This window comes from Dendrobates tinctorius, unplaced genomic scaffold, assembly GCF_039654945.1.
Source record: "Dendrobates tinctorius isolate UK_male_01 unplaced genomic scaffold, ASM3965494v1 ptg000143l, whole genome shotgun sequence".
NCBI lineage: Eukaryota > Metazoa > Chordata > Amphibia > Anura > Dendrobatidae > Dendrobates > Dendrobates tinctorius.
The window spans coordinates 12,057,022-12,071,037 of NW_027361810.1; the positions used below are offsets into that span (position 1 = coordinate 12,057,022).

At 41.3% G+C, this 14,016-nt stretch overlaps 1 protein-coding gene across 4 annotated transcripts in view; it reads right to left on the reverse strand.

The window, feature by feature from the left end:
• The window catches only part of SPEG (striated muscle enriched protein kinase), a 239,638-nt gene that overhangs the window by 152,933 nt on the left and 72,689 nt on the right, over positions 1-14,016 (reverse strand). For 2 of the 4 annotated variants that reach the window (XM_073545453.1, XM_073545452.1), the window contains exon 1: positions 2,331-2,702. The exons of the other annotated variants lie outside the window; for them this stretch is intronic. In XM_073545453.1, the coding sequence (XP_073401554.1) occupies positions 2,331-2,363 (33 nt within the window). In that variant the 5' untranslated portion in view covers positions 2,364-2,702. Of the gene's footprint in view, positions 1-2,330; positions 2,703-14,016 lie in introns of those variants that run through there. 4 annotated transcript variants of the gene reach the window in all.

Here is a 14,016-nt window from a genome sequence, read left to right on the forward strand (position 1 = left end):
GCCTAGATAAGAGGGACCTCTATTACCTTATTATTAACCTTAAAGGTGTTGTTAATTACTGGACAACCCCTTCTTATACAATAAAGTAAACTTTATCGTTTGGACTGGCGCCATGTCTCCTGGCGGTCACATTACATTACTATGTCAAATAAGTGCTGCAGCCTACCAGCGACCGCTGATGGGCTGCAGCCTTCACAGTTCTGTCTGCCACCTAAAAGGTAGGAGAAACCGCGCTGACCTCACTGGAACAGCACCCATCCAAAAAGAGAGTATTTGTTTTTTTCTTTTATCCAGGGCACTTAGGCCTGTTTCACACATACGTTTTTGATGTCAGTTGCAATCCGCGAAAATGGTAGAAAACGGATCCGTCTCCATTCTCACATCAACGTGTGCCACCGGACCACTGTTTTGACGGATCTGGCGAAGGATGAAATTTAAAGGAACCGCTGCCTGGAAAAGAGAGAGATATCCCGGAACGGCATTCAGGGTTAAAAATGTTCCTGGAAAAAAGCTGCCGGGTCTGCGCAGTTGAAAATAGCGGACCGTTAACAAAAAAAAGTTGCAGAGTCCGTCTCATCCGCCCGGGAGACGCTAAAATATTGGCGGATCCGTCAAAAAACGGGTGTGACGGACGACCGTCAGTCAACATCCGCCACTAATGTAAGTCTATGGGGGAAAAAACCGGATCCGCCCCTTTTTTGGCAGATCCGGGTTTTTTTCAGAAATTGGCGGATTTTGACTGACGCCAAAAACTGATGTGTGAAACAGGCCTAAGCGTTTAAATAGTAGTTGTCCAGTAGTCCCCAAAAACAACATTTATCACGTATTCTCAGGGTAGATTATAAATGGATTATTGCTTGGGGTTTGGCTGCTGAGATCTCTCTGTGTGAAAGGAGTGGTAGAGTGGTAGTGAGCATGTGCAACTGCCACTCCTAAAGACAGTCAATATGGCAGTGTCGCACATGCTCCTTACTGCTCCGTACACGGGACTTTGGGACTAGGAGTCCAAATGGTTGAACCCCTTACCAAAGATACATTTTTTATCTATCGTGATAATAGGTTATACATATTTATGGGACAGCCACTTTTATGATTCGTGGTCGTTCAAAATAGATGTTACAGGACTGTGGTGATGTCTAGAATACGGGTCTAAACATAACCATGAATTGTAAGATGCCATTAGGGCGATATCTACTTCCCTAGATCCATTTACACAGTATATCAGATGTCTACGAATGATACAAAGTCTGATCAATCTATGCAGCAGAGTCTGAGCAATCTATACTCTGTCCATATACACTGTATACTGTACCCAGATCACGGCCCATGCATCCTCCCATAAAAAAAACTTACAGACGTGATTTGGCAAGTAACGACATTAAGCTTTTCCCTACTGCTGATAAACTTCTGGATATTACCACTCGTCCCTATCCATGTATTGTACTAAGGTAATTACACCTTTAATGCTTTCTCATTGAACTAAGCAGCTGGAGTGTTAAACACTTCCCATAAAACTTACCAACTAAAGTCCCCCGGAAAATATCTTTGGGACCATTGCTGAGAAAGTGGCCGCCTTAGTAGCAATGTAGACAGCTTGTTCCAGCATCTGTATACATCAACACGGCCACATGGGCAATGGCTCCCACCTTGTCAGTAGAGGACCCTGCAATCCCATCCTGGGGACCGAATTGGGAACCGTACAATGAAAAGCTTTAGGTACCCAAGGTTTGACAACTCAATCTCTTACAGCCTCTATAGAAATTCTACTATAATACATTGATCAATGTGTTGCTGATGGATCTTTCTATCACAAGCCAATGCAATCAGAAAATACTGCTACAATAAACCCACTCCATTGTTGTTTGATGCCCCATTGTTCTTACCGTGACTATTGTTCTTAGCAGGACCATATTTGAGAATGTGACTTTTAACTCTAGTTATCAGATGAGGGAAGTGTTCTCATTGGGTTGGTGAAACCTCATAGGTTTGTTAAGAGCATTATATAACCAGTTTCTGCTGGGTTGATGGAGATTCCATCAGTCTTGATGGACCTGGTTATTAAGAGTAGAAGTGCAAAAAGTGCTGGAGAGGTTTGGTTGTTGGGCTCCGTAACTTCAATAATGGTGGTTGGATTGGTACATATTGGCACTACATGGGAACTTACATGTAAGGCATTGGCAGTTTGGTCAATACCCACTGTTACCCACTTCTGCCCAATGAAGCATCACTTGGCCTGACGCTAGTCACCTCTATATCCTATCCATTCCCCATAAATGCCAATCCCCTCCTCTGTTTATCCATCCTCCCTCCCCTCTCTCCTCCTCTCTTACCTGAGAGCGTCTTTTGATCCAACTCTTCTTCATGTCTAATAGTGGGGGGTGATAAGAAGAAGGGACCCCCCACCCATGGAGAATGATCTGCTATACTTCCTTGGTTCCGTATGCAGCCTTGTAAGAGAGGGGTCCCTACAATCCTCAGGTAGAGACGGAGGGATGGAGATGAAGATCCAGGCAGCCGGATGAATAGATATCAAATCCTGGTAGCCCCTAATTGTATTCCTGCCGCTCCCAAACCAGGAGCCAAGTCAGGAATACAATGCATGGAGAGCCAAGGGGAGGGATGGGGGATGGAGAGAGAAGGGGAGGGTGCTGAGATGGGAGCGAGCGAGGGAGGGGAGATTGAAAGAAGTGCATGGCTAGAACAGGTTTGTGAGCAAATGCTGCCTGGTGCTGGACCACTGAGAAGACTAACACCGAACTTTAGCTTCCACTATGGCGTCTGCACACTACAACCAATGTGCACTCATTATGGCAATGAGCTAATACGCACGTCATGTTCCATGATCTCTATCCGGATGTATCAGTATTATACCAGGTGCTACTTTGTATCCTATCTGTACCATAAATATAGAATTACAGATGTAGCATAACTCAATGTGTCATTTAATTGCTTGGCGCTGCATTATAGTCTGTTTACCTGCAGTGCTATGTAAATGCACACATTGTGTGACAACAAAGGCTATATTTAACAAACTCAGATTTGCTACATATGTAATACATACCTCATTCTGAAAATCTATTAAAATCCAGCAAAAATCTAGATTAGTCAACTGCACAAACAGCAATCTTCTAATATCTTAATGCATGGCAATGACAGAATACAGGCTGCTGTAAACAGTGATCTGTACTCTGCTACAGACTAAATGGACGGTGGTGACTAACATGAATTACATGCCGTGCTGCACACTATGGACCGTCTCCGATAAGAAGTATCAAATATATAAGGAAATTCCTATGTATGCATTGTTTATTTAAAAATATAGATCTCAAGTAATGGACTCTGGCTGCTCTTCTTATGTGCTGGGGGCCCCAGGTCTAGATATGGCCACTGTCAGGAAGATCCGGGTTTGCAGTGATGTAGCATTTTTTTGTTTGGATGGTGATGTGACACCGCAGTGCTCCAGACCCAAGGGACATAAGCGATAACAGGACATTTTACTTATTGATCCAAGTAATTTCTCGGATGATGATGAGATAACGCTGAGTGATTTACAGCAAGCATCACTCACTCTTCTTGGCTCGTCCTGCCACCAACAACAGAGTATGTTCCTATGGGGCCACATCGATCTCTAATATTATTTTTCTCTGTTCATTGGTAACTTTTTTTCCCAGAATATCACTAAATTAAATCATGCATCTTCATAGGTGACACTTTTAATAATGTCACATTAGAGCATACCAAGCCAGATTTGGAACAAGTCATGTCAGACATGTCACTCGTACTACTTGCCTACTTTGGACACATCATGCAAAGAGATCAATCACTGGATAAGGATATCATGGTCGGAAGAATAGAAGTCAAAAGGTAAAGAGGAAGACCAGCAACCCGATGGCATGATACAACCAAGATAATGGTGGAGAAACCTTGGTGGATGAATCTAGGCTGCACAAGATCGATCTTCCTACAGATCGTTCATCCATCAAGTTGCAGATCGAGACGAAGGTCGTTAAAGAGAACCTGTCATCACGATTTAACCTGTTAATGTAAGGTTATGGCCATAATGGCCCTGTTATACTGATTTAATGCATACCTGTAGTGAATAAATCTATAGCCTGATCTTGTTTAACTGTGGGGCCGAGACTGTGGGTAGGGTCTTCGGCTCTGCCTTGGTCCCTGCGCATTTGTATGAGCCTCCTTTTTTAATTTTTGCGCTAGTGCCACCCTTGCCATTGGCGGCGCTTGCACACATTCATGTCCCAGCGTTCTCTAGCAAAATGGTGATAGATGCGGCCGCATGCTAAGATTAACCTCCGGCGCTCTGAAGGTGAATTAAATAAGAACCAGGCTATGGATTTTTTCACTACAGGTATCCATTAAATCAGTACAACAAGGCCATTATGGACATACCTTTACATTAACAGGTTAAATTGTGATAACAGGTTCTCTTTAAAATAAAAAAAGAGAACAATAACAGCCATACCCAAGTCTAAGTAAAAGAGCCCCATAGCCTCTGTCAAGGCCATACCATACACTTTTTATGGTTGGGGGTAGTGTTCAGGGTCCAGGAATGTCAGGTAACATCTTTGGCAATTTAGCTATATGGGGTGCAGAAGATCTTGGTGTCTGTGGAGGCACTAAAGCACCTCTACCCCATAAGTGGACACCAGTATAATAAATGGCACATGGTAGATGTGACCTATTACAGATTTCAATTTGAGGCCCAGAAGCTTCATGTTAAACCTTTGACTATAACTCATGATTACATCATACTTCTCAACTTTTTGGGCTGGCTCTCTGGGAGCAGAGGGTCACTGCTTGCTCTGGAAAGTTTCACAGGTGGCAATGCACCTATGCAATGGATGTTGGGTCTCTGTGTTATGGCGGATCATGACAGTGTGAAGCAAAAATATCTTCCAGAAATGCCCGTTTTTGGGAGTTTATTTGGGGCTTCCCAATAATCCACCATATTTATTTACTTCAAATATCTGGTTTTCTGGGTGAAGCTCTGGGATCCGCTGCTTCTGTCAAAACCTTACACCCTGCTGACAGTGGTCTTTCTTCAATTCTTATCTATCACAAACAGTTGTCAATACCAGAATTGATTTCCCGTCTGCTCCTAAGAGAGTTTGCATCTTTCGGGTGTTAAGTGAAAGCACTGTCCGAGACTATTGCTGTCTGGACATTAATTAGCACCAGTATCAGCCCGGACCCATCTCCTTCTGACATTCTTTGCTGTGGTTTCCTTCAGCCTTGAAAACTTGTCATCACAAACGTCAATCTCACCCCATCCTGCACCTCTATTCTGTCAGCACCTAATAGCCGACCCATAACAAATGCTGAAAGTGCACTTCCTCAAAACTAAGAGAAGTACTAATAAATCATCCTAACTTGTGCATTTCTTTTTCTAGGAAATCTGGGTGGAGATTTGGCTGCAATATCAACTTCCATAATCTTTCACTACACTTCAGAATGGGAAATCCACATATGTCAGTGCATTATTAGCATGCATTAGCATTATCTTATAGTGAAAAGTTCTGCAACTTTTGAATAAACTTTTTTTTTTATTTTAAAACTTGTGCTTGCTGTAAATAAGTAAATTAAAGCATACATCTTTTGATTGAGATGCAGCAATCCTTACATTGTTAATCCAGCTTTTTGATAATTGTATCTGGTCTACACAATGCTCTGTGAGATAAATACATCTGCTAGATTGCTACAAATTATCACCCTGCAGTCCAGGCTGTTTAGCTCACAGAGTATTGTCTAGACTGCAGCTAGCACATTGTTTTAGCGATTAGTGAGAATCACACTTTTGACCTCCCTCCCCCAATATACCAGTGATAGCATAGCCGAGCCATATGATCTATTACTAACAGTGACCATGTAAAATACAATGAAAGGTTTACAAATCACATATTCAGATAAAAAATTTTCATGACTCCCATTGTAAACATTACCACTATTTAGCCACATCTGTATCCAGGAAGAGAATGCATGGACTGCAATGGTTGTTTCCATGGTGACAGAGGTTGATAAGGAGTGTAATGTATTCAAAAGGCTTCTGCCAGATGGCTACAACCACTTTTTATTTTTCAGAATACTGCCTCTATGTACAAGAATATAACTACTATAATCACCTCGCCCCCTATCTGTCGGAGTCACACAAGGTTCAGTCCTAGGACCCCTGCTCTTCTCCATTTACACCTTTGGCCTGGGACAGCTCATAGAATCTCATGGCTTTCAGTATCACCTCTATGCTGATGACACACAGATCTACATCTCTGGACCAGATATCACCTCCCTACTAACCAGATTCTCTCAATGTCTGTCCACTATTTCATCCTTCTTCTCCGCTAGATTTCTGAAACTTAACATGGACAAAACATAATTCATCATCTTTCCCCCATCTCATGTGACCCCCCCAACGAACCAATCCATTACAGTAAATGGCTGCCCACTCTCCCCAGTCCCACAAGCTCGCTGCCTCGAGGTAATCCTTAACGCTGATCTCAACTTCAAACCACATATCCAAGCCCTTTCCACTTCCTGCCAACTTCAACTCAAAAATATTTCACGAATCCGTTCATTCCTCAACCAAAAATCTGCAAAAACCCTAGTCCATGCCCTCATCATCTCTCGCCTTGACTACTGCAACCTCCTGCTCTGTGGCCTCCCCTCGAACACTCTCGCACCCCTCCAATCTATTCTAAACTCTGCTGCCCGACTAATCCACCTGTCCCCCCGCTATTCCCCAGCTTCTCCCCTCTGTCAATCCCTTCACTGGCTCCCCATTGCCCAGAGACTCCAGTACAAAACCCTAACCATGACATACAAAGCCATCCACAACCTGTCTCCTCCATACATCTGTGACCTCGTCTCCCGGTACTTTCCTGCACGCAACCTCCGATCCTCACAAGATCTCCTTCTCTACTCCCCTCTTATCTCCTCTTCCCACAATCGCATACAAGATTTCTCTCGCGCATCACCCCTACTCTGGAACTCTCTACCACAACATATCAGACTCTCACCTACCATCGAAACCTTCAAAAAGAGCCTGAAGACCCACCTCTTCCGACAAGCCTATAACCTGCAGTAACCACCGATCGACCAAACCGCTGCATGACCAGCTCTACCCTCGCCTACTGTATCCTCACCCATCCCTTGTAGATTGTGAGCCTCCGCAGGCAGGGTCCTCTCTCCTCCTGTACCAGTCGCTGACTTGTATTATTTAACATTATTGTACTTGTTTTTATTATGTATACCACTCCTTACATGTAAAGCGCCATGGAATAAATGGCGCTATAACAATAAATAATAATAATACTGCCCCTATGTACAAGAATATAACTACTATAATACTGCCTCTATGTACAAGAATATAACTACTATAATACTGCCCCTATGTACAAGAATATACTATAATACTGCCCCTATGTACAAGAATATAACTACTATAATACTGCCCCTATGTACAAGAATATAACTACTATAATACTGCCCCTATGTACAAGAATTTAACTACTATAATACTGCCCCCTATGTACAAGAATATAACTACTGTAATACTGCTCCCTATGTACAAGAATATAACTACTATAATACTGCCCCTATGTACAAGAACATAAGTACTATAATACTGCCCCTATGTACAAGAATATAACTACTATAATACTGCCCCTATGTACAAGAATATAACTACTATAATACTGCCCCCTATGTACAAGAATATAACTACTGTAATACTGCTCCCTATGTACAAGAATATAACTACTATAATACTGCCCCTATGTACAAGAACATAACTACTATAATACTGCCCACTATGTACAAGAATATAACTACTATAATACTGCCCCTATGTACAAGAATATAACTACTATAATACTGCCTCTATGTACAAGAATATAACTACTATAATACTGCCCCTATGTACAAGAATATAACTACTATAATACTGCCTCTATGTACAAGAATATAACTACTATAATACTGCCCCTATGTACAAGAATATAACTACTATAATACTGCCTCTATGTACAAGAATATAACTACTATAATACACAAGAATATAACTACTATAATACTGCCCCTATGTACAAGAACATAACTACTATAATACTGCCCACTATGTACAAGAATATAACTACTATAATACTGCCCCTATGTACAAGAATATAACTACTATAATACTGCCTCTATGTACAAGAATATAACTACTATAATACTGCCCCTATGTACAAGAATATAACTACTATAATACTGCCCCTATGTACAAGAATATAACTACTATAATACACAAGAATATAACTATAATACTGCCCCTATGTACAAGAACATAACTACTATAATACTGCCCACTATGTACAAGAATATAACTACTATAATACTGCCCCTATGTACAAGAATATAACTACTATAATACTGCCTCTATGTACAAGAATATAACTACTATAATACTGCCTCTATGTACAAGAATAGAACTACTATAATACTGCCTCTATGTACAAGAATATAACTACTATAATACTGCCCCTATGTACAAGAATATAAATACTATAATACTGCCCACTATGTACAAGAATATAACTACTATAATACTGCCCTATAAGTACAAAAATATAACTACTATAATACTGCCCCCTATGTACAAGAATATAACTACTATAATACTGCTCCTATGTACAAGAATATAACTACTATAATACTGCTCCCTATGTACAAGAATATAACTACTATACTACTGCCCTCTATGTACAAGAATATAACTACTATAATACTGCCCTATAAGTACAAGAATATAACTACTATAATACTGCCCCCTATGTACAAGAATATAACTACTATAATACTGCTCCTATGTACAAGAATATAACTACTATAATACTGCTCCTATGTACAAGACTATAACTACTATAACACTGCCCCTATGTACAAGAATATAACTACTATAATACTGCCCCTATGTACAAGAATATAACTACTATACTACTGCCCTCTATGTACAAGAATATAACTACAATAATACTGCCTCCTATGTACAAGAATATAACTACTATAATACTGCCCTCTATGTACAAGAATATAACTACTATAATACTCTCCCCTTTTTGATTATTTTATGCATCTGTAGAAGTTGGAGAATTTCCATTTTTCCTAGGGTTATAACAGTACATAATGCTCAGAATGTCTTGTACTTTCATGGATTTAGAATTGTCCGTATTCATTTTTCAGATGTCGACTGTGTTGTGATGTACATTTACTGGCGAAAAAACCAGACACTCCTTACAATGCAGTTTTCTGGAAATTAGGCAGAATTAGCGCTGTATGCAGTTTTGAATTTAATGCTGGGTGATGTGTTTATTTACAATCACTAGAAGTACAAGTCTGGGTACGTCATTGCTGCTCCTGGCTGATTGAAATTGTACCGAAGGAAATGTTAAATGTTGCAGCTCGAATCATACAGCGTTCACACACGAAGAGTATCCTATCCAGCATATCCTCTAAGAATATGATACTCTACAGCATTGTTTGGAAGGATCTTATACTGGTGATTATCATGTTCTTCATGGTAAATGAATTGAATATCAGACTTTATTATAGATTGTCACATCCAGTAAATGGATGATGCAACCTTGTAGAAAACTTCAGATGTAAATGCCAATCAGGGTACATAGAGAGCGATGTGATAGTGATACTGCCAAACTGGTTACTTGAACTTTAAAGAAGCACTCTCATCAAAATTTGTATCCTCTTAATACATTGCAATCATCACATTATATAGCACTGTGTACATACAATTGCTCATTTTGCCTTTCTGCCCAGTTAATTGTTCTCTTTCCATCAGGTCTATGACATGACGTGATTAATAACTGACGAGCTGAATCCTTCTAAGCTCTATGTAGAAACAGGAGGTCAATTTTCCCTGTATGAGTCATCAGTCACTGAAAAAGTCAATGGCTGGGGGAAAAGTGGAGCAGCTGTGTCAGAAGTTGAGAGGAATGATTTTGAAGGGACAAGAGACTTCCTGTTTCTACATAGAGCAGAGAAAAGAGAATAATTAGCTGGGTAGCAAGGCAAAATAAGCAATTGTAAGTACACAGTGCTATATAATATGATGACTGCGATAAATTAAGATAAAAACTTTGATGGGAGGAGGAGGAGGAGTGCTTCATTAAAGGAATCAGTGAAGTGCCAAAAGGGAACACGTGGTGCCAATTTATACTTCAGTATACACCAATTAAATTAACTGAAACTTCAAGAACTATGTCAGGGGAAGGTGGCTCTATATTTCAGCATATGTGATTGGAGCCCACCGTGGTGGGAGTTGGCACCATTGAACCCTCATGTCACATTTGACTGGCAAGATGACCTCAGATGTATTAGGGACTATTCACATTGCATTTGCAGTGTTTATTGGAGTTATACATCAATAGGAGTTTTCGACCACCTTAGGCTAGTTTCACACTAGCGTTTTGGGCCGCAGCGCACGTCCGCCGCTAAGCCCCGCCCCCTGCCCGCCCCCTCCGGTCATCTCCGCCTAGTATCGCACACGGCTGCATGCGATCTGCACACCCTATCTTTAGCATAGGGTGTGCTGACCGTGCGCTAGTAGAATTTTGCATGCGCTGCGCCCTTTGTGAAGCTAGCCTTAGGCAGTAGGAGGCATATGTTAAGAATTGGATACAGTGTAGAAAAAAAAAAAAAGAACTATACCATGAGATACCAATATATTCTAGCCTGGTCACTGGGATAGCCTATTGGCATCTATCAGGTGTATGAGACCCAACAATGGATGTGAGCGATTGAGATGCCGCCCTTAGCAAAACTTGCATCTGCCAGTGGAAACAATGGGGGTTTCTACGGTTGTTTTGTCATCATGGGCTATTGGTCTGTAAACTCAGTTTCTTGCTCTGGCCTCCTATGGGTATTGGTCCATATCACACTATTAATTGCCCTTTCAGGTCATTCAGGTGTCCATGTCTCATAGTGCTGCATCTTTGGAGGCGCCGACTTTGAGAAAGAGCATGGGTCTGGCGTCAGCTGTCTCTGTCCTTTGCCTCTCACATCCCCCTTCTCTCTGTGTCACTCTTCATTTTCTGCCTCTTTCCTGACTACTTGTCGTTGCCTTCTCAGTTCTTTCTCACCACAGATCATCTGCTTGGTTGCCCACTCGCTCCTCTAATCTCTCCTCTTTTACTAATCCGTGAGTCACTTTCTGCATCTGTCCTACCTTCCCACAGCACGGAAATGCTGGCACGGCCCACTTGTGTATTTTTCATGCCACTGCTTGGAAAGGCTGGATACATTTGAGGGATCTTCAATGTTTTCCATTAGAATTTGTGTTTGTTGCATTGTTGTTTTTTTTTCTAAATAAATATATTTTTCATGTAAAATTAAAAGTTTTCCAACTTTTTAATAGATATTGGAGTAAATTTCACATATCCGGTTGGATTAAAATGTGCCATACTGTATGCTAAAACGAATGCGCTCTTTTCTGTCCATGCAATTAATAAATTAGCAGGTAAGGAGCCATGCCCTTTTGATATGTCTACAGTCCCTTAATTTTTGGTGAGGGTGGCGTAAATATTTATATCTTTGCACAGTTCTGTCAGACATAATAATTTGCAATTATTTATGGTGTAGTTTACGCCAAAACGTGAATAGAACGACTCAAGTAACATCTTACCACTATTTTGTTTCAATTTCTCGACGTTTTCAAATTTTCTCCTTGCTGCCAATGAACGGGAGCATTCTTGTTTAAATTTAGGATACGTCTCCTCGGGCCGGATTGTCGGCACTTTGGACGGAGTGGAAACCCTGCTCTGCCCAAAGCACAACCCCCTTCTTTACAGGCAGTGATTCCGAATGTGGTCATTGAACACATCCGGATTCGCCACACCCTATACATAGGACTGTGTTATTTACCTTGCAGAGACAGAGCGTCGCCGCAAGGTAAACAGACATGTTGCGGCCTAAAAAGATGCGCCGCATGTCCGGAAACGCAGGGCCGCCGGATACGTGTTCGCACACATAGTGGAGATGGGATTTCATAAAATCCCCTCCACTATGCTGTAACACCTGGACGCTGCGGATTGAATTCTGCAGCTGTACGCAGCGTTCAATCCGCAGCTAAAATCCAGCCCGTGGAAACATGCCCTAAGAGTTTAAAATTAAACTCCTCAACACTGAAATTGCCACATCCAGAAGGAAAAGTCATGGAATGATAGCAATCACAGGATGGATGGACTTGTTAAAGGGAACCAAGCAGGATTTTGCTCAGTAACCTACAGAGAGTGTCAGGTCAGCGCCATTATACTGATTAGTCCGGGGTAACACTTGCTATTGCAATGCGAGTCTCTCGCCTCAATACCCAGCACTGCCGCCGGCGGTTCGGACCGGAGCGTTCAGTTGCATAGAAAGACATGCAGCCGCACACTCCGGTCCTGAGTGCCGAAGACAGTGTCGGGTATTGAGGCAAGAGACTCGCTCGAATTTCTCGCAATGCACTCGTAAGTGTGACCCCGGCCTTACAATGATACCTGGTGATGAAATCTGTCTTGTAGTTGTGGTTTAATCTTTATTTGTAGTTTTTAGTTAGGCCGGGGTCACACTAACCGACGCAAAATACGGTCAGTATTTTACATGCGTAATACGGATGAATGACCCCTAAATAGTGCTCCGTATGTCATCCGTAATCAAGGTGTGGTCGCGTATTTTGCGCATTTAAGCATCCGTATGGCGAGATTTTCTCGCAGGCTTGCAAAATGGACATATAATGGAGCCCTATGACAGGGTTTATAACAGAAACCAAAGAATAGATATAGACACATAGAATGCATATATATATAGATATATGTGTGTGTGTGTGTGTGTGTATATATATATATATATATGTATTCTATGTGTCTATATCTATTCTTTCGTTTCTTTATTAAACCTGTCAGTGTGAGTTTACTGTATCGCGCACTGAATTGCCGGCATTGCTAAAAGACACCGGGTGCGTATTTCTTGCAAGTCACATGTGTGGTCCATGTGTAATCCGTATTTTTTGCGCACCCATAGACTTGCATTGGCGTACTATGGGCGTAGTACGCTGACAATCGCAGCATGCTGCGATTGGCACGGAGCGTAGGGTACGGATGAGAAATATACGGCTGGTGCGAGGGACCGCATAGAGAATCATTGGTCCGTGTCTAATGCGTGCTTTTAGCGCCTCTCACTCGGCCGTATTCCGCGCCAGTGTGACCCCGGCCTTAGTGAGATTCTCGTGGGGCGGTCTGTGGTTGGACTGTGGGTGTTACTGTGGGTGGGGCTTTATGTGGCGCTCTGCTTAGATATTCATCTGTATTGGGTTATGACAGGTCCCTGACCCTTCAGTGACCTGCCTCCTATTTTATATACCGAATATACTATTGTGGGGTTAGAAAAAAAAAAGACACTTCATCAAAATGTTGGCAGCGAGCATGAATCTGTTTATAACTATAATATTAAATCAACAATGTGAATCCAGACAATCAAAACCGTCCAGAGCACAAAACATGAACCATGAAAGCAATTGGTTACGTTTAAAATAATTTTTATTAATTAATATTAAAAGTTAATGAACCAATTTAACAGCAAAAAGTCATATCAGGTGCCTCTAAATTTAAAGGAAACAGAACCACCATGCAATGTATACATATAAAGATGAATAGACTATCCAATATAGATTACATAGAAAAAAACCTTTTTGTACTATAGTTGAGAAAGGTAATTAAATTAATAATTTATCTTCATATTGGATATCTTTCAAAGGCCTATGTATAGATGAAATCACAAATCAATGTGCAAAGTACATATAAATTGTCTTTTTGTGCTAAGAATGATCACTCAAGAACATATACTATAAGGCTACGTCCACACGTAGCGGAACTCTAGCGGAAATTACCGCGAGAATTCCAAATTCCATTCCGTGGGAAAATCGCATTTTAAATTCCCGAGATTTTCCCGTGGAAAAACTAGCATTTTGCAAGCGTA